General features: G+C 41.7%; 1 protein-coding gene across 1 annotated transcript in view; it reads right to left on the minus strand.

Annotated features, from left to right (window-relative positions):
- Positions 1–25,712, minus strand: part of LOC146860919 (mucin-5B-like) — a 223,886-nt gene that overhangs the window by 155,411 nt on the left and 42,763 nt on the right. The window contains exons 7-10 of the mRNA XM_085646187.1: positions 21,265–21,390; positions 20,722–20,839; positions 11,151–11,289; positions 6,687–6,794 (exon numbers count right to left, since the gene is read on the minus strand). Of these exons, the coding sequence (XP_085502313.1) occupies positions 6,687–6,794; positions 11,151–11,289; positions 20,722–20,839; positions 21,265–21,390 (491 nt within the window). The remainder of the gene's footprint in view (positions 1–6,686; positions 6,795–11,150; positions 11,290–20,721; positions 20,840–21,264; positions 21,391–25,712) is intronic.

Raw genomic sequence — 25,712 nt, forward strand, 5'->3', positions numbered from 1 at the left:
CTTCACAATTTACCAGTTACCAAGCAGCAGCACAGCATGGGGCGGTGGGCCAGAAAACATAGGCCAAAGTTGTGAGCAGGGCTCAGAGGGCAGTCAGGGCATGAAAAAACTGCAGCGTTGCCCAAGAAAGATGGGGGCAGAGCACCAGATGCTTGCCTCATCCTCACCAGCTCTCTCCAGACCTCAGCCTTTCACTTTCTAGCTGCCCCTTGGGAATAGAGACAAATAGAGGCGTGACACAGAAGCCATCAGGCCACAAAGTGTCACAGCCACAAGGGGTTGCAACTAAACTGTAGCGGTCGTGGCTGAGAAACCAAAAAGCAGTGTGAAGCCGCTTACCAATGTACTCGCATGCTTTCCTCGCTCCTCTACTCTACTCTCTCCTCCCTCTCCTCTCCTCCTCTTTCCTCTCCTCTCCGGGTGTCACAGCTGAAAGATCATGAAGCCACAAAGGAGCTGCATACTCCTCACTCCGCTCTCCTCTTCTTTCCTCGCACTACAACTGACACTGGAAAGTCTCTACATCTAATCACTGTTGGTGGAATTAGAATGCCACAGAGTAGACAGGAACTCTCTACAGTTAGCAGTTAAATGTGACAAACTGTGGTTACCAATTTCCAATTAATTATCTCTTAGTGCTATTGTTAATGCCACTATGTATTCGCATGTCTAGCCACCTTTTTTGGTGAATGTCACAAATGCCTTTAGTTATTATTCATGTTGTGTTTCAACGATTTTAAAAGGATATTTTATTACCATCTCTTACTATGTTATAAATTTGTCTTAACATATACTTGATATTATACTTACTTTCTTCTTACCGCTCTCTTCTTGGTCCTCTTTTATCTATCTTTTTATCTTCTATCTTCATCTCTATTGTAATATTTCACCATATATTGCCTTTTCGGTGATGTATTCACTTATATTTTCTTTATTTCTCTTTATTTTGGTGTATTGTTCAAATCTTACTATGTTGTTGACTATATGATGGCATACTGGTTTCAGGTTATGATTTATTGTTTTGATTCTTGCATAAAAAAAGAGAAACTAAAAAAGATGATGGTGCTGCCCAAATTCTTATATGTGTTTAATAACTTCCCCATCTACCTTAGCAAACATTTGTTTGCTGACAGAAGATCCTTCCTGATCAGGTTGGTGTAGGGGGTAGCAACCCCACGTTAAATTTGGAGACTCTCACGCTACATACGAATAAAGAGGTTTTAGGTCCCCGTCCTGGAAAGATATAATAATCCAGCACAATTCTCCTCTGTGGTTTATTGGCTGGATCCATGGAGTCTTGCGCCTTACCTCCTGACTGACGAAGGCGAGTTAGTATTGCAGGTAAGATGCCCAAGCCAGTCCAATTAATATAAACGGTCCAGTGTACAAGTTCGCCAAGATGGACGATGGTCAAAGCAAAAGCAGCTGGACTACCGCAGATCTACTCCCCGGCTTTGCAGTTTATTAATAATCCTGCTCTACCTCTTACATTGGAGGAAGGGGCGATACGCACTTTAGAGAAGGCAGGGCTTGGGCCAGCTGTTTGTGGATATTAAGGGGCATATTTATGAGCCCGTGCACCTGTTTTGCGCCGCCATAGCATCACTTTTTATGACCCTGCAGCGGTGTAAAATATGCGCCATGTTGCAACATATTTACAAGGTGACGCATCTAGGCAGATGGGTCACCTTGTAAAGCCCTGCGCTACATTATACCTGTGCCAGGTATAATGTATGCAGGATGGGCGTTTAGTCGCAACAAAGCCCCGTAGAAGTGTAGCAGTGAAATCTATGAGATTTCACTACAAAACTTCTATGCCGCCAATGCATTAAAACCTTACGCCTGCCTTATGGCAGTCATAAGGGTGACGCAGGCCCTTTCACATGGGGCATGCCCCATGTGAAAGGAACATTGCTGGAGTTGCGTCATGCTTCCGACACAACTCCAGCAATGCGCCACTTTTTGCGCCGACAGATATGTCAGTAATACTGACGTATCTGTCATTCCTTGCGACATGATGCATCATATTGTAAATATGGCGCATCATTGTTGTCGCAAGAAGGGCTCACTGAGAAGTGTTGCATCACTGCTTTTACGCAGCGATGCACTACGTCTCATAAATAAGGCCCTAAATTTATGATGCTCGGACCATTTTTAAAAATTAGAGGGATAAGTGCAGCGTTGATGAAATGGTCCTCTTTCCTGATGAGCCTCCGGAGTCGTCCCCCCCCCCCCCTCTCCCTCCTCGCACTCCCCCCATGTGCTCATATGATTCAGGCACCTAAGTGGAAAGAATGGGTTTCTAGCATGGCCGAAATGGGCAGCCGGTCAAGCAGGCAAGCCCCCGGGAGGCTGGTTTTGACACACGGAGGCCGGTTTGTGGCTCCAGGAGGGGTGGTGCACGATACTCGAGCCAGGAGGCAACTTGAAAGAGCTGCTCTGGTTCTAGCCCCATCAGCATGTCTGCACATGGCGGCTGGATTTATAATGTTTGTCAGAGCTGTTTTAAGGTCCCAGTCTGGTCCTGGTTTCGCGATTGTACAGGCTGCATTCTGACTGCTCAACTGGAGTCAGTAATAAAGAAATGGGAGCCGCATCTGGAAGACGAGGTTTGGAAGTAATACTGTTCTCAAACTAAAACTGTATCTCTAAATTACAGATATAAGTTGCTCCATGTTTAATTCAGGTGCAGATTGTTTTGCTTCCCTGGTTTTCTGCATAGAATTGACCTCATAAGACCCTCACATTGTGAAAGATATGTGTCAGTCCCTGCTTGTTTCTTCCAGCTCGCATGGGACTGTCCACGGGTTAGCAACAAAGGGGCAGGAGTCTCACTGACCATTGGGGAGATAGCAAGCACATATGCTGAATGCACGCATCTGGTATAACTGATGAGACGTGGCACACCACTGCCTAAAGCGGTGCGAGTGCAGGTAGCAGTGTTGAGACTGCTGGTGCACAAGAGCTACCCTAGGAGTGGCTAAACGACGCCACGTTTAGTGGTGACATGGCTGAGATGGATGCTGGCTTGCATGTGCCACAGGCACGGCCTAGAGATATCTAGGGCCACGAAGACGCTATTTAGATAGAGGGAATGACGCTGATAGCAAACATAAGAGGGGCAGGGAAATTAATGTAATTCAGGTGATAGAAAGGCTTGGATGTCACTGCTGCCCAGAAATTAGATAGACAACTGCAACTCTGCACAATGTTATATGATCGCAATATTTGACAAGCTCTGTGCTGCTATACTAGTCAAATGACCAGTGCATGTGAAATGACCGGGTCTACATGTTTACTGCATTCGTGTATTTATATTGTATTTATACAGCCTGAGAAGTGCCATTTTAATCGCCTGGCAAAGTACATCCTCTGTTTGGCTTCCGTTAAAAATAAAAAAAAGAAATGTAAAAAAGCGGCTTTAACTGCAGATGTAGGATTATACCCAGAATGCACTTTTGTCCCTTCAGATGCTGGTACAGATTCTGATAAAAGTGGACCTTAGAGAGAAAGACCAAGGCAGAAGAAGGTGAGAGGAAGAGACAAGCAGAAGGAACGCAGACTGTAATAGGGGGAGACAGAATCAGAGCGAGGGTCAGAGGATAGAAGACAGACAAGAGAGAGACGGAGACCGGGGAAGAAAAAGATAAAGAGAACAGCAGGACGCACAGACAGACAGACAGACAGACAGACAGACAGACAGACAGACAGACAGACAGACAGACAGACAGACAGACAGATAGATAGATAGATAGATAGATAGATAGATAGATAGATAGATAGATAGATAGATAGATAGATAGAAAGATAGATAGATAGATAGATAGATAGATAGATAGATAGATAGATAGATAGATAGATAGATAGATAGATAGATAGATAGATAGATAGATAGATAGATAGATAGATAGATAGATAGATAGATAGATAGATAGATAGATAGATAGATGATAGAGAACCAAGAACTCTGTGAGCAATTTTTTACAATAACTACAAGGTGATGGATGGAATGCTTGAATTAACTGGCAATCTCTCAGGCCTCTTTCAAGTCCATTGTTTTTCACCCACCATGATAATGAAAACTCTGCTCCTCATGGGAACTGTCCCTCCCAAACTGCCAGATGCGGTCCCCTCCTGAAGGAACCAAGAGCAACCCAACCCAGTTTCAGCACACTGGGGGTTTGTCAGTAGGGTGTTGCTTGAGTCTAATGGCACAGTGAGTACAGGACCCACATCTGTGCATACCTGGTACACTTAGGCATTATCAGCAACAACAAGAAGGTGATGGACGGAATGCTTAAACTAATCTCTGGCACTGGCAATAGCTCCAGATACATTTAGTCCATTGTGTCTTGCCCACCATGCAAGACCCTGCTTCTTATGAGAATAGTACTTCCCGAACTGCCATTTTGCCTGCAACTCTTTTTTAGAGTTTGCAAATCCTGTGAAAAAGACGTATTTTTGCCCAGGTTTGCAACCACCTTCTGCAAAATGAAAACAAAACTTTCACCCAGACTGCAGGGGCCATATAATGGATAGGGCGCACCTTAAAACAGTTGCACCAAGCACAAACAGGGAAAGTGCGCCCTATTACATTGAATACACTGCCCCCAGGGCAGCCACAAAGTTGTGCTGCCCCGGGAGCAGCGCATTCAAGTGAAATACGGAGCGACTTTGAAGCAGCCGGTCCGTGTTTCACTGTGAAAGCGAAAACCATCCTGCACTTTTAAGCGAGGAGAGAGATCCCCTTGCAGACGAGTGCAATGAGTGGCTGCACCTGCCTGCAAGGGTATGTCTGGGGGCCCATAGGACCCCCTTAACCACCTCCAGAGGGCTGCTATAGGGGGTGCACTAACAGTCCACCTGCTTCTAGGTGGCATTTTTAGTGCACCTCCTGACAGTTTGTTTGCCTCTGTGCCCGAATCTTTAATACGGCACGGGCACAGAGACAAAGGAAACACCCTCTGGTTATAGCGCTGATGCTATATGTGGGCCAACGCTATCTGCATTACAAAAAGGGCTGCACAAGAGTCTGCTGCCTCTTCTGTAATATGCAAGTGCCCAGGGGGTACACAAAGCAGGCGCTAACGCTTGTTGCACCCCAGGGCACTTCGGTAATATGGCCCTAGGTATGAAACTTGCTGAACAGTTTTAAAAGTATGAAAATGTAGGGTTTTTTGAACAAGAGAACTGACCTAGAAATAGATCAGATTACCTGCGCACATAACGAAGGCATTTGTTGTTTCATAGGGTAAAAGCCTACGCCAAGAATTCACAGAATTCACAAAGAAAACCAAGTCAGCTAGTTCAATTTCCTCGACTAACTGGAAACATGAACCCCTAGTGTAGGCTGGGGGGCATATTTTCATGCTCCTCCTTATTTACCTGGCAGTGTTAAGCCACAATAAGTGTAAATAAGGCTCTCTTTCACACTATACTTAGTGTTAAAGGGGCGGGCAATGGGTATTGTGGTGGGTGTTCCACCACAACACCCACTAATTTTGACACTGTCCCACATTTACAAGGGTGGCATAAATATGGGACAGCGCATGAAATTAATACCAGGGAAATCTTGGTCTTAACATGGCGAAAAGAGGAGAGATGCTTTATTTCTGCATTGTGCAGCACACATAGAAACAACAAAACGCCATTTCTGATTGTTCATGTTCAGGAAGGGACACCTTCAAGCGCATAAACAATCATTCCTCTCAACGGAGGCACCCTTGCACCATAGTGTAAGGGTGCCAGTGTTGGTGCTAGGCAGCTAAATTAGCTCTAGCGCAGGGGGAAATGCAAGGCTGCACCATATTCTTGTAAATATGATGCAGCCCTGCATTTCAGAAGTGGTGGAGCATGGCATTAAGCCAAGGAAGCTAATGCTGCGCTCTGCCACTTTCTTGTAAATATGCCCCTTAGTGTTGTCCAGGGCTATACTGAGAAGCTACAGCTATCTTGGGTTAGACTTACTGTAGAGAACATCTCCATACCTCGTGGGAAACCACATTCAAATTGGAGGAGTCCATCATATCTAAATGAATATTGCTTCTCTTTAAATGCAGTAGTAATACCCCACGCTTATCCAATATCACTTCAATGGGTTTAGGCTGTAGTTGCCCCAGCAGCTACAGATGTCTGATGTAGTTGTGCGCTACATAAATACCATCATTATCATCATCATCACAGACTGTGTCCCTAAAGATGGTTTATGGCTTTCTCCATAAAATATAATATAGGGGCACTGAAATCAGTATAGAAGAACTAAAGACCGCTTACAATCATCATAGAAGGACACATCAGCATTCAGGGGAAACTCTGCTGGAGGTTTCGGATGGGAGTTGATGGTAGCAGCCTGGCGCTGTGATCCATGCAACGGTGTAGAAGAGCCTAAAAACACAGACTTCACATGTCTCACTCGTTTGACGTGAGTCCAATACCTTTGTGAATGAGATTTACACCTGAGAATCATCAACTTTCTGCTAAAACATGAACTGTGGGTCTAACACCCTTCCAGACACAGCCTTTGGACTCTTGGACATTGAGATCCCTGGAGGTTATGCTTGGCCTCCTGTCTGGAAGGAGGATTGCCATGAGACCAACAATTTAAACAGTACCCTGTTGAAGCTACAACCAATTTTTAGGGCCACACATCTCACTCTTCCTCTCAAAAACAAATGCGTGGTACTTACAGTAGAGTCTCCGGTGACAATAGTGACTGTGTTGAGGCAAGTCTCGATATCCGTGCTCCCGCATTTTTTCATTTCTCCAATGATAAAGAAAGAACCACCCGAACATTGCTATAAAAGTAAAATGATATCAAAAGCTTGAAGCAGGTGGCATAGTAATAGGAAACTGGCGGTAAAACTTGTATTGGAGGTATCATGTAATAAAATTATCATTGAGTGTGTCCTTCCACACATAAAGGTCTCTAAGAAGGACTGTGTTGCCTCAGATGCATATTCATGGGGTTTGAGAGTGACTTAGCAGAGAACTAGGTGATATTACAGGATAATACCAGATATTCTGTGAATTTTTGGTATTTATTAACAGCAAGTAAAAATACACAATAAAAAGTATGAATATGGACTTGAGCTAGGATATATTGATAGAGAAATGTGTTATGTTATTCGCATGAATGCAGGAAATGGGTATGAGGAACACAAACATGGTGGTACGCACAAATAATCCCGGGAAAATTCAAAATAATATGCAGGTTCCTGTTATAAGTCTTTGGTACAATAGGTTCCAGCTATAAGTATTTGATATGACAAGTTAATGTTAAAATCTTTCATCCGTCGGGTTTCACTTGTACGTGTTTTATACTACAAGCTCCCTGTTGCATGCCTTGAATACCACGGGCTTGATTCACAAATGTAAACTTAAACTTTTATGTAAGCTTACAATTTTTGGGATATTCACATCCTACAAATTAATAGTAAATAAATAATAAGTTTAACCAGTGGAGACTCAAGATTTGGGCGGAGACCGCCGCAAATAAAAAGATAGGACCGGCCTATCTTTTTAGGTGCGGAGTTCTACGCAGCTGTGCAACACCCATTGGGCTCACCGGGCTTCAGCCCCCCCCCCCCCCCGTTGTGTGAGACAGCTTCGCGGGCTGGCGACCCACTAATTGCAGCCGCGCCCGAGTACTTCACAGGTCATTTACTTGTTAATGAGGCTTTGTTGTGTTTTCACCCCTTCTTAGAGCCACTCTGCCTTGGCTGGAAGAATTAGTCCCCCCCCCCAATATCTTTTTCAGCCCCCCCCCGAAATTTGGCTCTAGTTGCCCGCCTGGTTCTACGCCCCAACTGCAGAGTCCCCAAAGTGGTAAACTTACTATTAACTCGTAGCTAAGGTGTCAAAGTCTTTCACACTGCTACATATAAAAGGAAACCTGCTATACAAAGAGCTTAAACACTCCTCACAAGTAGTTTGGTAAAAATGCACAGTAACACCAGGAGCGGTATTACTGATACCATCCGGTATTACAGTACCTTCACCAGACGATTACAGCGGTAGTAGTTGGAAATAAAGTGGAAATCAGTGTTTCCGGACCGATTCCCACATAATACTCCCATTTGCAGGTAGATTTACTATAGTCTTGCAATTCTGATGGGGTCAATATATTCCATTACCAGCACTATTGTTATTAGTTGGTCATTATAAATGTGTAGCTTTCAGCAGTAATGTTCTGGTTTTAAACTCACGTATCTTAAACCAATGGTATAAAAGACCTGTGAGAGGCACCGATGCTATGAAAGTCTTGGGCCCTGATTATCAGTTGGGCAAATAATTCCCGCCCATGCATAAGTCCCTGTTTACTCATGCATTGGAATTAAGAGCTGTTAGGTATTTGAAACATCTGATAATTATCAATGCATTAAATAACTCAGCCATCGTTCAATTTTGGCAGGTCAAACCTGACAAAATTGAATGGGGGGAAAACCATACAGTATTTACTGTATCACGCGTTAAACACCAACACTGCATCCTATTTCAACTTGTAATAGGTGGTATTTATCGCACTCGTGGTATAGTTATTTATCATGTGTGATAAATAGCACCTAAGCTCGTAAGCAGGCTGTTAGCGAGTTTCTCAATGTGCATGCTGGTCAATGATGTATTTCCGTGTGTGGAAGCAATGCTGGCGTAACATGGTGGTCCAGAGCACAGAAATATAGTGATGGGATGGGACAACCATCACTATAGCAAGGTAACTCAAAACAGACAGGCCTTAAAGCCAACTGGTTAAATGACAGAGCCAGATGAGGTTCAGCTGATGGAAAACTCTAAAGGACCCCCTTAGAAGCTTCTCATTTGGCAGGCCAGTTGCCAAGCTGCTGGAACAGTGGTAGTCCCAGAGTTCCCAGGAGTATCTGTGGAAAGTTTTCCCCTCAAGTGCTCCAACCAGCACAACATTAACACTTTGAGCAACAATGTAATGCCTATCAGGCGACTATAGGCCAGATGTACGAAGCACAAAATAGGGCCTCGCAAATTGCGAGTCTTTTGCGACTCGCAGCTTGCGAGGTGCTATTTTGCATGTACAACAGTGTGTTCAACACTGTTTGCGATTTCCAATGGGGTCGCAAATTACGAGGCTCATGAATATTAATGAGCCTCTTGCAATTTGTGAGCCCATTGGGGATGGCAGGCCCTCCCAGGGATTGGGGTCTGCTGGACTCAGCAGACCACCATGTCTGGGATTGCATTTAAATAAAGCAGCTTTTTTTTTTTTAAATGTAGCCGTCTTCCTTAAAGGAAAATGGGATGCATTTAAAAAAAAAAAAATTAAATGTTTTGGTTCATTTTTTGAGGGGCAGGCTGTGGTCCTTGGGACCACAGCCTGCCCTTAAAAAATATTTTTGGAGCCAGTCACAAAGGAGAAGCGGTCCCCTGGGGATCTCTTCCCATTTGCGACTTCATTACCACGCTCTTGAAGAGGGCGGTAATTTGCGAGTGTTTTGTGACTGCAATTGCGGTCGCAAAACATTCATACATGGCCCTGCTGTCGCTATTAGGAAGAGAACGTCCCTTCCTAATAGTGAGTCGCAATACACTATTTTGCGAGTCAAAAATTATTTGCGAGTCGCAAAATAGTGTAAGTACATGACCCAGACTAAAACTGCATGTGCAAACGGGTCGCAAACCCGTTTGCGTATGCAATTTTACGTCATACATCTGGCCCTTTGTCATGTTAGCATGTTTTTTTTCATTGGATAAAACAAGCAGAGAAGTTTTTTTCAGAAAAGTACAAAATAAATGTTCCTTGTGTTCCAGGAGATTTCTTCCTGGGCTGGGGGGATTCTTTTTATTTCTGTTGGCCTGTTGCGGAAGTCATGAATATGGAGTGATAAGTTCTTCCATGAATGGAGCAAGCTGTCTGATGCTGTTATTGTGACAACCCTACGGTGGATAGGCCAACAAAAAAAGTTTCCAATTACAGAGGCAGGTGGAGTTCTTCCAATAGGAACATAGTGGATTCTGTGCATGTAAATGAAATGGGAGAACTGAGACATGTGCAGAATGGGACACCCGCCAACTTCCACAATTTACCGATAGATGTAATGGGACATCTGACCCACCAAACGTTAAATGGGAGTCTTTCAATGAGACTCAGCTCTAAAATATATATGACATGAATGTGATTGATTAAAGACTTATTATGTGAACCTGAAGCTTCAATGTTTTGCAGTAGGGGACTTGTGGAATTACACAATTACAACAGGACATGTTCTATAAAATAACTGTGAATTGACCCTTCCCCTACCAATATTTCTGTAACTGAATGATTGATAACTGTAGAGGCAGCAGATGTGTAATATGACTGACGAACATTCAGATGGTACTCTGGTTTGTCCAGTGTTTAATTGGTAAACAAAATAAGTGCCAGGGCTCTCGTCAGGAGGCAGCTTCCACCAGCCCATTTCTCCTGTTAGCACCACCTAAGACAGAGCCATGAAACTCTTCAAGTGGTAAGAGGATGTGGCGTAATGGCCAGAGTTGCTGATTTCGGAGCTGAGGGACCAGGTTTGAGTCTCGGCGCCTTCACAACATTCTGTGATTCTAGGTGAATCACTTAATTTCCCTGTTTTTTCCAAAAACTAATGTCCTTAACTGGTCCTTAAGTGCACGTTTTGATGATTAAGTGCCGGTGCAAAGCACCAGAAACCAACAGCTCCAATTAAGCCCTGGGTTTGTCACTAGGACTGATCGTTGATTCATACACAGGGAGTGTAGATCCTTTTGCAAGTATTGGGTCGGTCATTCTCTCAGTATTGGGCAGTTCTTTTGCCACTAATGCAGCAGTCCTATTGTAGTAATGGGAAGGTCCTTGTGTCAGTGTGTTGGCAGACTCTTGATCAGGAATGGGGCGATTCTCTGTCCGTAATCGCACTCCTTTTATCAGTGATCCAGTGCCTATATCTGCTCATGGGTGGTCCTTTCATCAATAAGTAACCAGCCCTTGACTGTAACGTGAAAGTCCATCTAATAGTAATCATACAGTCCTTCTCTCAGCAAGAAGGCAGTCCTGTTCACAGCTTTGAAATAGTCCTATTATCAGGAATGTGCCAATGACATTTCATAGACCCATCAGGTTCACTCTCCCTCTAAGCTTGCTAAACACTAACATGTTATGCTAAAAAACCCACCTGGGATAGCACATAGCTGCAATCTCCATGGAAATTGTATGACAGTTCATCGCAGGTGGAGATGTGGGAACCCCCTTCGATAGAGCAAAATCCAGGACAACGAAGAACCTCGCAGACCCACTGGCCCTTAGTGCACGTACTGAAAATGAGAGAAAAAAATAAACAAGATGAGTAAAGTAAGTTGCTCCATCCTCCAATGTTCCACACGTTCACATGTTTTTAACTTGCTGGATGGATTCAGTAGCAAATCTGCTTTTTCTGCATGGTCGGCCCAGATTTTTTAACCTTTTTATGGATCCTATTTTTACTAGTTTTAGGACTTTTCTGACATTTTACCAGTGCTAAACAGTAGTAAGGTGTTTCTCTAAAAATGTTCTGTATGTTGCAAATATCTAATTAGCTTCCCTACAAATCAATTGTACACAATGCCTAAAGTGCACATATGGTAGGGAAATTTAAATGTCATTTTTGGGTTGAAGTCTATATTTACACCGCAACATGTGACAAACGTGTTTCTGCCTGGAGAACAACAGCGCTCTGGCTAGACTGCCAAATGAATGCACACTGCTGTGACATATGGTAAGAAAAAGACATTTGTTATTTAAGAAGGGCTATGTATGTATATCCGTAAATCCCCCTAAAATGTGCCTTTTAAGCCCACCGACAGTGAGCGAATATATAAAAACAGGGCACACTACATATTGGGGTTAGTGTGTTCTCACAGTGAATTAAAACCCAAAAGCTAGTTTGCGGTGTCTGCCTCGCTTCACTTTACGCTAATAAGCCTAGGCGGGATTAAAATTCTGACATTACGGTGAAACCACATTTTTTATAACAGACAGAAAACACAAATGTGACTTTATAAAAAATGTATTTTAGGTTGCCTGAGCTAGAACTGGATTTAAAAAATCAGAACTGCCCCTCATCACTTCTCCAGAGCTGGAATACACACCTATGGCTATGAGAGTTAACGGCCCTGAACAAATGCCTCCCTTTGAACCCAGGAAAGGCCGATGGGTGTTTACTGCTAAGCACTTACCAGGCATAGCTATCTGATGTGGACAGGAGCAGGAGGCAGAACCAAGGGGGCTTTTGCACTAACTCTTTTGGATTGGCGATGTCAGGGAGTGATGCTACTATTAATCCCCCGGACCCTCCTAGACAGTCAGTTTCCAGCCACAGTAGGAGGGAAAACCAGTGTTGACCCTTTCAGGTAAAGGAGTGGCCAAAAAGCTAAAAACAGGCATGGCTGGTGTCAGCTGGGTCCTGCAATGTTGAAATAAGGCATCCTGGGTAATTTTACAGTAAGACAGATAAGAAGTGCTCCATAAGGAAAGTGTGGAGACTGCAAGAAAATAGTTAGGATTGGGTGGTAGGTTTTTCCTAACCACTGGCTAGTGCGCAGGATAAAAATGACACCTCAAACACCACCTTCTCAGAACATTCCTGGGTCTGGGAAGACTCCATCTGAAGAAAAAAGAATCCTGACTTTTGACTCCTAACTCCTGATGGAAGAAGAAAACTCACACAAGGTCTCAAGGACTACTAACTCTTGCTGGCTAACATGGACTTGAACTGCTCTCCAAGGTTCGAGTCGTTGACCGATTGTTTACCTGCTTTAGGGACAAAAAAAGCAGAAGGACTCCTGAGTCGAACAGAACCCATCTGACTAAAGCAGGAATGACTAGAAAAAGCTTTCCTACCAGCTGTTGAATCTATGACTGGAAAAAAACGCTTGGTGTGTCTGAGCTCGGCCCAATCACGGTTGAAGTAAAATTGTGTTTAGGTCCTGGTTCCGCTGTTGTTTTCCTCTAGTGCTTGGCTTTTTCTATGAACTTTTGACTTAAAATTTAAAAAAAATGTAAATTCCCTTTTCCACTAAACCTATTTTGATGATCTTTGTGTCTTTTGATTGTTAAATGTGCTCTAATTTTCAAAATTGGTTTGGAAATGTTATTGTATTGTGTTTTTTGCTATAAAAGTGTTGATACTGCTTGAATTTAACATGCCCTTCTCCGAGGACTGCCTACTGCTTGCGTCATAGCTTCTAGGGTTTGAGCACGGATTCTCTCAGCACTGGGTTATGACCTAAGCAGAAAGGATTGATTAAAGAGTTAGGGGTAATCCCTCCCAAAGTAATAACCCCATTTATTTCTGATACATTTTCTATTAACATGTGAGAGGCAGAGGTGTGTCCACAAAGGCATCCACTGAGCAATAACCCACTGTGGCTTGCTGACTAAGAAATTGGAGTCATCTCCCAGTGAACTTCTGATATGCACAACACTGCACTTAATATTGAAAGCACTCTATTTTTTAATATAACTAATTTCTCAAATTAATGAGAACATGCCAAGTGTGTGCTTCATATTCGGACAGCATAGCTCAGAAACAGAAAGAGGCAAACCTTGCTCACTGTGTCCAAATAGTACTATCGGCAAACAAAGGAATAATTCAGAAAAACCACTGCTTAAATTCATTAATTTCACATGCTACAGGTTCATAAAAAAAAGGCATTCAGCTCTATGCTGTGCCAGTGAAGCCCTGGTTTGAACCAATATATTAATCAAATTGTTCTGTTTTGCAGAAGATTCCTATGCACATTATTCCATAGCGTCAGCGGTTCTGGGAATTACTTCAACTAGTGCACAGTATAGAAGATAGCTGTGATAATCTTTTTTGACAATAAAAAGCTTCTCTTAAGCCACTTACAATCATATTTATGAGAGGCCGTACCACAGCTGTGGTTCAGCATTTTAATATTTAATTTAGTGTTCATGGATCTAACAGGGATTTACTGGGGATTACAAGTGGGACTCTAAGAATCCTCTTATAAATTAAGAAGAATTACCAGGTCATAATTCCCTCAGCAATTCCTATGTTTTCCCTTGTATTTTACCGAGAGACTCCACTTCCATGAAGAGTTTGGGCTCTACAGGTAAAACATCACTGATCTGCAAAATACTCCAAATATCCCAAATCAAGCAGTCACTTCAATTACCAGTGAATCAAGATTAAGAGGGACCTTGTCAAGAGGCGCTAGCTGTTAGGTTAAGGTTGTAATTCAGTCTCAGTTGGCGGAGAAAGAAAAACATAGAATCAGGGCAAAGAAAATATTCCTCCTTAGAAAGCTTTAAAAGCAAGCACGTTTTAAGTTGGGAAATGCTACGAAAGCCCTGTGGGGATGGTCGCCAGAGAGTGTACGTGAGTAACCCTTGGACGTCATCTCCCTATTAATTGGCGCCCATTAGTGATGCTAACACAAGCTCCCATACACTCACATACAATCTCTTCGACACTTGAAGATTTTCCTTATGAGCCGCACTATTCAAGGGGTTCTCAAGAGGGGCAACAAAAAAAATGTAAAGAGTGAGGCTAAAGGATGATCCTTGGGGGACACACCAGGTAAAAGGTTTAAAGGAAGAGCAAGAGGTAGCAGAGGAGACAGCCTGTGATCATCCACTTAACAAGCAGCCGAACGACTGGAGCACTGTTCCTCTATGCCAGTGTACCTCATTCTGGTTAACAGAATATTACCACGTTGAAAATGGCCAAGAAATTAAGAAGGACTACTGCCCTCATCCAGGGTAATTCCGATGTTGTTTTGTAGCCAAAGGCCCACACCGTCTTGGTGATAAAAGCAGAATGAAAGCGGATTAATGTGAATTGAGCAATGAATGAGATTGCAAGAAGGTAAAAGTACCTCTCCAATGTATTTGTGAGGAATGGCAGTAGGAAGATTGGCCAGTAATCAGAATTAGATGCTTGTAAGGGGTCCAGGTTAAGCAGACTGAATACATTTCTGATGGAAAGGAAGAGAAGAACGTTTTCACCACTTTTAAAGGAAGTATATCTGAAGGAGAGCTAGATCATATTTCAGTGAGGTGACTTTTATTATCATCCTGGTTACCTCTTCAAAAGAGGTCCATTTTGATGCAGTGGTAAGGTTGGATGTAAATGTGGGTGAAGAGGGATGTAGAGATTATTTTATGATAGGAACCGTTTGAGAGAGTGTTAAAAAGATTTGTTCTCAGTGGAGGTTTAATGCTAAACAAGAGGACCTTATGGCCTGGTCATGGAAATCCAGATGCCTAAGGAAACTAGATCTTCAGGGGCAAACACATTGTTGTGACTTCTTGTGTAAGTGGAGTAGAAAACAACCTGAGAAAGATGTGCTGTTTTGCAAATGTAAATAAGTTATTTGACCTGATTGTCATTAGGATTATCAAAGTCCAGTGAAAATTGCCCAAAAGCATTAAGCTAGTGGAGTGGGCAAAGTGAACAGACACAAATTCTTGGAGTGGATATAAAGTGTCCTTAATGATGTTGCCTGTGGGGGGGCAGTGTACCAACAAAGCACGCAGAGTGATTTGATGATTAATCATGATCGTCACAGCTGGGAATTCACAGGCTGCGTAATTTCCCAGTTTGGACACCTGCAGCTGCAGAAACGATTTTAAGACCAAAACAAGTACTTCCCCTGATTTAGAGGGCTGAATGATGTGATAAATTGAGTAGTATCAGTTGGACTGTCATTCTCCAACCAAGCTGACAAAAATCAATTTACTTTCTAGATTAAAGGCTCCCTCTCTGATGTCTGATCTACTTCTTCTGGAACCTCTCCCACTCCAGCTGAATCAGCTTGCAATTATGGAGTTCGCTTTGATCTCAGCCTCTCTTTTGGAGCTCACTTCTCCAAACGTATCTCCTCATGTTTCTTAATGATGACGGTATTAAGGAAAATAACTAATCTCTTTACTCTTGCCTCCAGTCTCTAATAGCATGTAGGTTGGACAACTGCAATTTCTTATATGCTGGTCTCCCTGTTCTTCAATTCATAAGCTTCAGCTTATACAAAATGCTTCAACACACCTGATTCTTAAAGCTCCTAAACATTAAAGAGTTATGCACCTGCTCCAATCTTTATTTGGCTTTCAATTTATCATTCTCAAGGCACTCTGTGTGTGTCACAGATCCTGTAGCCTCATGATTAAATACCTTGTTAGTCCTGTCAGCCTTAAGGTGGTCTTTTGCCAGACCTTTTGACTTTTAACTCCTGTTTTGCTGATTGTGTTTGTTACCCGTAGTACTCATCCCAAGGAGGTTACTCCCCAGGGAACAGTGTTGGAGTGCTATCGAGAGAGAAGCTTTTGCTGTGGTCTTGGCACTGAAGAAGTTAAGGCTATACTTGTTTGGCACTCACTTCCCGATTCAGACTGGCCACAGGCCCCTCATGTGTCTCATTCAAATGAGTGGTGGGAACCCAAAACTGTTGCAGTCGTCAATTTCCCTACAAGGTATGGATTTCAGGGTGGAGCCAAGACCTGGGATAGACCATGTCAATGCTGATGCTCTACCTATCCTTTTCTGTCTAAGTCCCTAGTGGTTGAATATATCTTTCCAGACCTTTTGCCTTTTACCTCCTATTTTGCTGATTCTTTTTGTTGGCTTTAGAACTCTGAGCACTTTATCCCTGCTAACCAGTGCTAAAGTGCATGTGCTTCTCCCCTAAACATGGTGACATTGGTGTATACCTGATTGGCGTATTTGATTTACTAGTAAATCACTTGTAAAGTGGTATAACATATATCCTGAGCCTGTAAGTCAAATGCTACTAGTGGGCTTGCAGCACTGATTGTGCCACCCACATAAGTAGTCTTTCAAACCTGTCTCAGGCCTGCCTTTTCAAGGTCTGCATGTGCAGTTTACTGCCACTTCGACATGGCATTTAAAACTACTTGCAAAGCCCTTAATCCCCCCTTGTATTACATATACATCTTCCGTAATGCAGGCCCTAAGTAATACTAATGGCAGGGTGCCATGTACATAAAAGGTAGGACATGTGTGTTTGATCTTTACATGTCCTGGTAGTGACAAATACCCAAATTTGTTTTTCACTACTGTGAGTCCTACTCCTCTCATAGGCTAGCATTGGGAATTTCTTAATACACTTTTAAGCGGTAATTCATGAGCAGGAAGGAGTAGCTTTTTAATTTTTCATATCTTTGGAATGGTAAAGATAAATCCTCCTTACTGGTGAAGTTAGATTTGACATTACTGTTTTAGAAAGGCCATTTTTAAAAAGTGGACATTTCTCTGCACTTATTGCTCTGCGTGCTTGACAGTCTGTCTCCAATACACATCTGGGATGGGTGACAGCTACACTTTGTTCATTCCCTCTAGACAGCCACAGCACAGGAAGGATAGGCGTGTCTGAGTACCCATCTACAAACATCTGCATTTTGATGGCCTTGCATGGGCAGGATGGATGGGAGGTGCTAACATTTTTACTTGAATAGGCAGTGTTCCATCCCCACACAAAGAACTGACTACCACCCACAGATAGCCTGCCAGGCAGGAAAGGTTTGAAAGGGGTATGTGTGCACTTCAGAGAGCTGTTCTGAAGTCATACCCATATCAAAGACACTTTAGATTATAAGCACTGGGTCATTGACCCCCTAAAAACCAACACTGCTGGACATGTAGCTGAAGCTCTACCAGAAGAACTGTTTTGCTGTTTAAAAGACTCAACTGGACGGCTGATCTGGAAGGCCTGCTTTTCTGTTTGTTGCCCTGCTGCCTGCTGCCTCCTGGCTTTGCAGAAGGAGAGCGGGACTCTGCCTTCTTTTCTCAAAGTGTGCTCCAAGGGTTTGCTGACTTGCCTCCTGTTGCTTGAGACTCATGGATATCAAAGTTTCCGCCACTGTGCTGGCCTCACTTGAAGTGGCCCAGATACTTGCAACACAGATGTCAACGCATGTCCTGTTTGCATGTAGCAGAACCGGTTCATCAACACAGTTGCAGGAGTAAAACTGGCACATCACATCGAAACCAGCACGTTTCCGCCAATCGACTCATCAGACAGGGTATCGCCACCACTGCAGCTTGGTGAGTTCGACGCTACCCCTAGACTGCACGGCAGAATCCAGAGCTTTGCTTGATGCCTTTAGGCACCAGCATCCATCTTCGGAACTGACAAATCTTCTTACTGCAGGGAGAACATCGACACATGCTGCATCTGCTGGCTTCAACATTGACACATCTTGCTGATTGTAACCAGGAAAGGTACTTTGTTCACCAGGTACTAATGGGTCCTGTAGCCGACCAGTGGTCCATCACGGTTGGCCTAAACTTTGACTCTACCCCGGTCCAGAATGACCTAAAGTAACCTTTTTAGCGCTATTTGCTTCAAAGTGCTTTACTGCATTTAGGGCTAGATGTACAAAATTCTATTTTTGCATTTCCTAAATAGTGAATCTTAAGAAATGTACAATATTAGAGATTTCCTAATAGTGATTCCTGCACAATAGGAATCGCTATTACGAAATCGCTATTTAAGAAATATCAAACCATTCATTCCTATGGACCTGGTTTTGCATCTACTAATTTGCGATTTCCTAATGTGAAATTACAAATTAGGAAATGCTAATGCAAGGGTGACTATTGGCGCAGGGCCCCCTTGATGTACCCTGAAAAAAGTGATGCACATGTAAAGTGCTTGAAAAAAAAGCATTTTAGAGTGCTTTTTTTCAATTTCACATTGTTACCATCGAATCCCATCACTAGCAAACCTATATATATATGTTTGCCTTCTATAATCCTACTCGCAATCTCAGGACCTCATATTCCTTTTCACTGATCATTTCCCACTTTAAAGAACCTTGTGTGGGAGGCCAAACGTATTCTATAATTACTGTTCCACTTGGAACAGTTGTCCTATTAAGTTGCACATTAAACCAAATCTGTTCCAATTTGGAAGCTATTGAAGACCCATTTTTTCCACTGTAGTTGTTAGTTTAGTTTGCCAAATTTTTTGCTATCTCATTGTGCGCCATGAGACCCCCATTTATTCACACACTTATATAACTTATAAATAACAAAACATGCCATATTCACAAAAGAAAACTTACGCATGAGTTAATCTACATGTGTAAATTTACTCTTAAGAGTTACTTTTGGCTGTGCACCATTTTCGAGTGCAAAATTGCTAAAAAACTGTAGACTAACACATCACCGCACTCTAGAATAGGGGGTGTAGTCAGTAAAAACATCTTATATGACTGTAAAGTTATTACTAGAAGTGACCTTATGACCATATTTGATTTTCCACATACTCAGAGACATCAGCAACAGGGATGGAGATTTGGTAATGTATTGAACTATTTGTAAGTTGAATGTTTATGAAAATTAACTTTATATACGTTTTTTAAATGTACATTACATTTCTAAAAATACTACAGGACTATTAACTAAATGTTAAATTAAAATGGCAATACTCTAAGTATATTAAATTACATTAAAACTATTTTTAAAAGATTTATTTAAAAATAAAACCCACCTAAAGTAATATATTTATATTATTTCATTATGTATTAAAAGTTGATATAAGTAATGTATAAAATATATAGTTTTTTTAGTTGAATTTATTTTTAAATTTAATTTTTTTAATTAAAATATTATTAATGGAATAATATTTATCCACATATTTTTAACATTAAAATACATTTCCGTAATTTTCTATTGAGGGTGTTGCAGTGCCTGTGAGTGGCCATGGGTGGTGCTAGGCTTAATTCAATTCTGAGCTTGAATACATTTGCAACGGGTTGTAGTGCCCTTTGGCTTAAGTATCTATAGAATTAAGTTTGTGAATATTAATGGGCTTACTTTTTTGTGGGTGGGTGCATGTCCCTCAATAATCCCTTCTCTCACCCTCCCATAACTCCTTCTTACTCCTCCCAAAACCACTCCTTTGTATAGTAACAATTCTCCATTTTCCACACATTTACTACTAAAATAAATACCTGTGTGTGTGGTGATCTCCACATTCACAGCAGAGATGTCTGCACATAAAAGAAAGATAGGAGAAGAGAAGGCATAGACCTACCCACATCGGTTAGAGAACCACACTTTGATGTATGTTAGTATCACTATTGCAATACTACTAAATATCCTACAAAATGCAGTTTGTGCATAGGCCCCATAGTGTTTCCGTCATGCGTCAAAACTGCTTCAGTTGCCAGAATTATGAATGCCTCTGGCAAAGACATCTTCTCATCTTAAAAGGGACTTTGCAGTAATTTCTGACAACAGTTCCTTAATATGCATCTATTTAGCACCCCTGGAAGCTTATCAACTTGGCAAATTTCAAAAGAAGCTACTCTAAAAAGTGCTTTAGAAGTTGGATAGCTCAGTGTTTTGGAACCTTCTGTGCTGGCTTTCTCCTCTGTCTCAAGAATCTCACTCTCCAATTGTGTGTTTTAGGTCCAGAGTACATCACTAATGTGAAATACATTTGAGTGTTGGGTGGGCTCATCACCAAAATGACACGAGCAGTGGTCTAGGTTGCATTTATGTATGTGGTATTTGCAAACACAGGCCAAAGTGAAACCTGTCATAGCCGAAAGGCAGGAGAGTAATCTATTTCCGAATTTAACCTTTAGTGATTTAATCTCTTTTGACATTCCTTCCTCTAAGGCTGGCAAGGTCCCCACATAAAAGAGATGCAATACATTTAAAGAAATTCGCGACCTGAAACTTAAATTAATAGCTGCACTAGAAACAAAAGCTTTACCAGATGCGGCACGGATTGGAATAGGTTCCACCTGCAGGATAAACCACTCCATTGTAGGTGCACGAACACTGCTCAGGAGGGATGCATGTTTGGCTGCTGATGTCATCAAGTACAGTACCTACAAGAAGAGAAAAAGGCGATGAACAGATGAATGGAATAAAATCCTATGGAACATGATTTTCCCTGAGACACATGCAATTGGATATAATAGCCATGGTATGTTGGAAACAGACATGAAGCTACCTTGCAAGTTGCAATCCTTATAAAAATGTTTGGGGCATTATCTTAAAGACTTCCTCTAGAAGGGTAAAGAGGTCCAGTGGACATTCACATGCACAAGCAGAGGTCAAGCTGGTGACACAGTTCTCTGGTTATTTTTAAAACGTAATTCCATATCTAATCAGAATGTCTCCTCCCTCCTTTCTATATAGCTATGGAACAAAGATTTCCCACCTCAGTGGGCACATGGAAATTTTGTTGTATTGCCTGAAGATCATTTTGATTGGAGACCCCGGGATAAGTCAGGGAAAGCATAAGACTTGCCTTGCGGGCAGAAGCAGCCATCCAAGCAGTTATCTCGATGGAATATGGTAGCCCCATGGCTGGAGCAGCTTTCCGCTTCCCAGGGACCACACTCATTGTATTCCATCCCAGGAGGACAGTTCATTGCTGCAAGGATTGGATGCAAGACATATCAATGTTAACAGGCTGTCATAATTCCATATTTGGTATTACTGTGAAATATAAAATCTGCATCATTAGATAAAATGGCTATCACTTGTTAAAAGGGAAAACTTCACAGGAAACAGTTCAGGTATGTTTTATTTTGGCAGTCAAGCCAATTCAAAATCTGATCATATCTACAATGAACATGTCTTACGTAGCACAAGTTAAACATGCTCTAGAAGATCCAGAGAGCCACAAAAGGACTCAATAAAGACCTAAAAGAGAGAACTAGTAATAATAACTCTAATTAAACTGTGCAACCTCTCAATAAGAAAAAGGACCCACTTCAAAGCAGCATGTCCCTTCAACAGTTCCTTCCAGACACAATCCCCAACACCCACACTAGGTAACACTTACCTTTTTAAATGGACATAGCCAAATATTTTAGGCGAGAAGACAGACACTTATGCTACACAACTCCTAAACGTTTGACCAATCTGGCACTCCACATCTAATCCCATACACCTCTCACCTCTTTTTGGAAAAAGGGAAATTCTTGAACACTAATGAAGAATAGATTGCCATACTGAAAACAAGTTAAGCGGAAGGATAGATGCCTACATGATTTAAATGTATTGTTCCTTATCTTTTCAAACAAAATTACAGATGCACCTTAGCAATAATAATCCACATTTGTAAAGCGTGAACAATCACCCGTAAGGGTCTCTAGGCGCTGGGGGCCGTCGGGAAGATTAAGCAAGCTATTGCCCAGAGTCACATGGTGCTGGGCTAATCTGCTGCCGGCGCCTGGGGTTCGAACCGTGAGCCCCAGATTCCGGAGTCATTCGCCCTGGCCGCGGCGCCACACCTCTTCCACTACTAGTACTTGATCCCATTGCATTAACTGAACAGCCCTGCCAGACGTTTTCGTGGGTCCTGGGCCACCTTAATCCCAAGTATAATAATAACCCCTCCTCCAGGTAAAAGAGAGAACAGGGCAGGTCCAGTAGCTTAATTAACAAACAAGTGGAGCAGCATAAAATTGGTTCTGTACTCATTTTCATTGATTAGGCCACACATGTATATTATGGCCATATGTTTTAATGAGATATAATGTAATCTAAAAGTGCACGTAAAGCAGCATACAAAGTGCACGTGTTCTGTAATTATGATATTTATATATATGCGTGCTGCTAATGTTCTGTTTTAGTAAGAATTAATTTATCGCATTTATAAGGAAATGTTCTGCTTTGCCATGGAATGGAACACATATGTATGAGAAATGCATTTACTTTATGACGTGATTGTTCATTGTTCATGTATTAGCCTTTATTTAGTAATAACGTGTATTGAAGCTTTCACTACTTAACTTGATCAAAGGCCTTAAGCATTTGGATTTCACAATGTTTAACCTTCAATATGAATTTTCTCTTGGATGTGATGGGGGTTTTTCTTCCCATCCCAGATGCCTACTAAGATGACCAAAAGGATAGAAAGGAGGCTCCTGTTATCAAAACCGATCAGGTTGTGAGAAGGGAGACAAGGGTGACGCAAGTTACGACCAGAAGGGAGACCCTCTGTCTGTGTGGAATGGAGGAATACATTCAAGGGCATTTAGAGATATGTGGGTCAAATAATAAAGTGTTATTGACGTGTTATTGAAACATACATCTAAGGAAAAAGAGTTTCGATTATGTCATGTGAAAGAAAGTATTGTTCTAATTGGGTCCATGAAAATAATTTATTAGGGTTTTCAAGAGTATATTTAGGCAATGCTTGTAAATGTAAGCAGCACACACACTATTACGCTGAGACTTAGGAGAAGAGAGGTTTAGACCTCTATACCTTACATTTCTATACTTCATTCTAATTGTGTAGCTTTACGCTATGCAATGCTTTATTCTGAAACTTCTACTGAAGTTTCATGCTGACACCTTTCTCTCCATTTTACAGATCTAATCAAAACCTAGTTTAGCATTTATGAGGTAATTTAATATAGACCTAGAGATGTTCATGTATGAAAGACAGGAAGGTCGAACTTTTTAATCTTCTTATTCTGTTGTGGTTCTACTATTCGGTACCATCATCTCTGATGTTTTCATCGGTTATCTACTATTGAGAATTAACTTTGTATGTAGAGCTTGAAGTCCATTGAAAATTCTGAATTGCTACACAATGTTTTTGAGATTGATTTAAATTACGCTATTAACATGTAATAAATATAAGTTTAACCTGATTTCTGACTTGGAGCTTTACTGTGCAGCCAAATGGTTTGCACTGTATTTATAATTTGAACTATTAAGTAACTTCTTTATTCTTCAAGCTCTCTAAAAGGTCAGGATCGGAGGGGACAAAAAGGGCCCACATCCCCTCTGCTGGATCACAAGCAGGCCTGCATTCAAGTGTATAATTCCATTTTTGCAACAAATAAAACAAACATAGGGCATGGGACCTTGATAAAGCATGGGGCCTTTGTATTATGACTTGTCTGCCCCCACCGCCTTGTGACAGCCCTGCTAAGTTAAAGTTATGAGAACATTCTTCAGATAACCTTTTGCGAGCTAAATATGCAGAGCTTCTCTCAGACTTTCATTCATCAATTTAAGGATTGCCTCATTTTCTTGGTGTTTTAAAATTGTTGTATCTTTCAGCGTTTCGACTTGAAATTCCAATTCATACCTCAGGAAATGCCTGTTTTTGTCATTGTTTCTTCATCCAGGCTCCAAAGAAAATATATAATCCTATTGGTAGTAGTCTGTTGATGGTTTTAAAATTATTTTCCAGATAGTCTTCTCCTGATTGGCAAATAGTTCTTGCATAGGCATAAGACATGAATCAGTGCCTCACTGGCAGAGGTGCAGCTGGGCCAGTGGGTGTAATAGACTGACCTTTTTCCATCAGCATATTTTGTTTACTGGCAGGTTATTGTAACATGCTAGGAAAAAGAGTATTATCTGGGAAGCCGATATAGATCATCCTATACAAAGTCCATTCTATCTTTCCACTACTCTCTGTTTTAAGAGATTTTGTGTTGGGGCCTTGTCTCTGCTGTGATTGTCGGAACAGCCAAGGACTTCTAGATCTAAATGTCCCAGTCCTCCATTTGTTTATTTATATATTTGGAGTTTCTAGGTTATACAGCATTAAAAGCTTTATCAACACGATGGTCTATTGCCCTGTTTTTCCTCCTTACTTGCCATGTTTTTCTTCTTACTGCATAGAATAGCAGTGCTGCACTGACGTTTTCCCAGATTACGAAATATCCCAAATCACCCTCTGAGGCACCACAGGGCCCTGGTGAGAGCCTTAGCGTTTCCATTTTCTGATTGGTGTAGTATCTGTCCTTCGATCTGAAGCTCAGCTCCTTAGCCTATGGCACTGCATACTTTAGCCTGGACAATTTGGTTTAAATTGGCGTCGCTGGAATTCCCTGAAAGGATCGTTAAGTGAAGAATGCTTTCAGCCACCTCATCTGCTTTGCAGGAGACCTCCTCCACATGCAGTCCCACCTGAGGGTTTCAGAGATGTTGGCACACTGATACTTGAACAAACTATTTTTTTAAATTTTCTTTCCTCCAAGAAGAAGAACCTTACTTCATCTTGGGCCATATGCCCTGATTCTTGATTTAAGCAGGTTGACTTTCAGCTTGGAGAGCATTTTCATGGCAGGGATATTAGGACTGAATCATCGGCATAAAGGAGTGCCATTTTTACTCCTCCAATTTGATGCCTGCCCTGAGTGACAGTTAGGATCATCAATTGCTTTTTTTGTTTGTTTAAAGGTTAAATAGATGGTGTGCCACAGGCATTTCTGTTTCACCCGGAAATTGGTCATAAATGTGTTGCTTCTTTCAATGTCTATGTCGATCCATTTTTTCTAAAATAAAAAATAATTTACATGTGGCTTTCAGCTTGACACAGTACAGAACCTAGTGGTTTCAGCTTAATCCTAGGACTTCATTTAACTACTTGAGAACCTTTGTTCTGAGAAGTATAAAATATCACTTGAGAAAAGAAGAAAAAAGAAAAGGCCCATCACAGAATCAACGCCAGCGATATTTGTGTGGCTCTGTGACTGTTCTCTGGTAACAGTTCTATTGTGAGAGGATTAGGTATATTTGAGTGTTAGCACATAGCACATAGTGATGGGTGACAAATCTTTCCTTTTCTCTGTTTCACATTCCCCACTTTAACGCCTACCTACTCTCCTCCCTCCATTGGTTGAGAATGTCTCCACAATAACTACAATCCTTACTACCCTGCCTTCATTGATTATTACCAAACCAATAAATCTGGTATCACAATTCTATTTCTAGCAGGTTTGA

The sequence above is a fragment of the Triturus cristatus genome, chromosome 3_1 (genome assembly GCF_964204655.1).
Source record: "Triturus cristatus chromosome 3_1, aTriCri1.1, whole genome shotgun sequence".
NCBI lineage: Eukaryota > Metazoa > Chordata > Amphibia > Caudata > Salamandridae > Triturus > Triturus cristatus.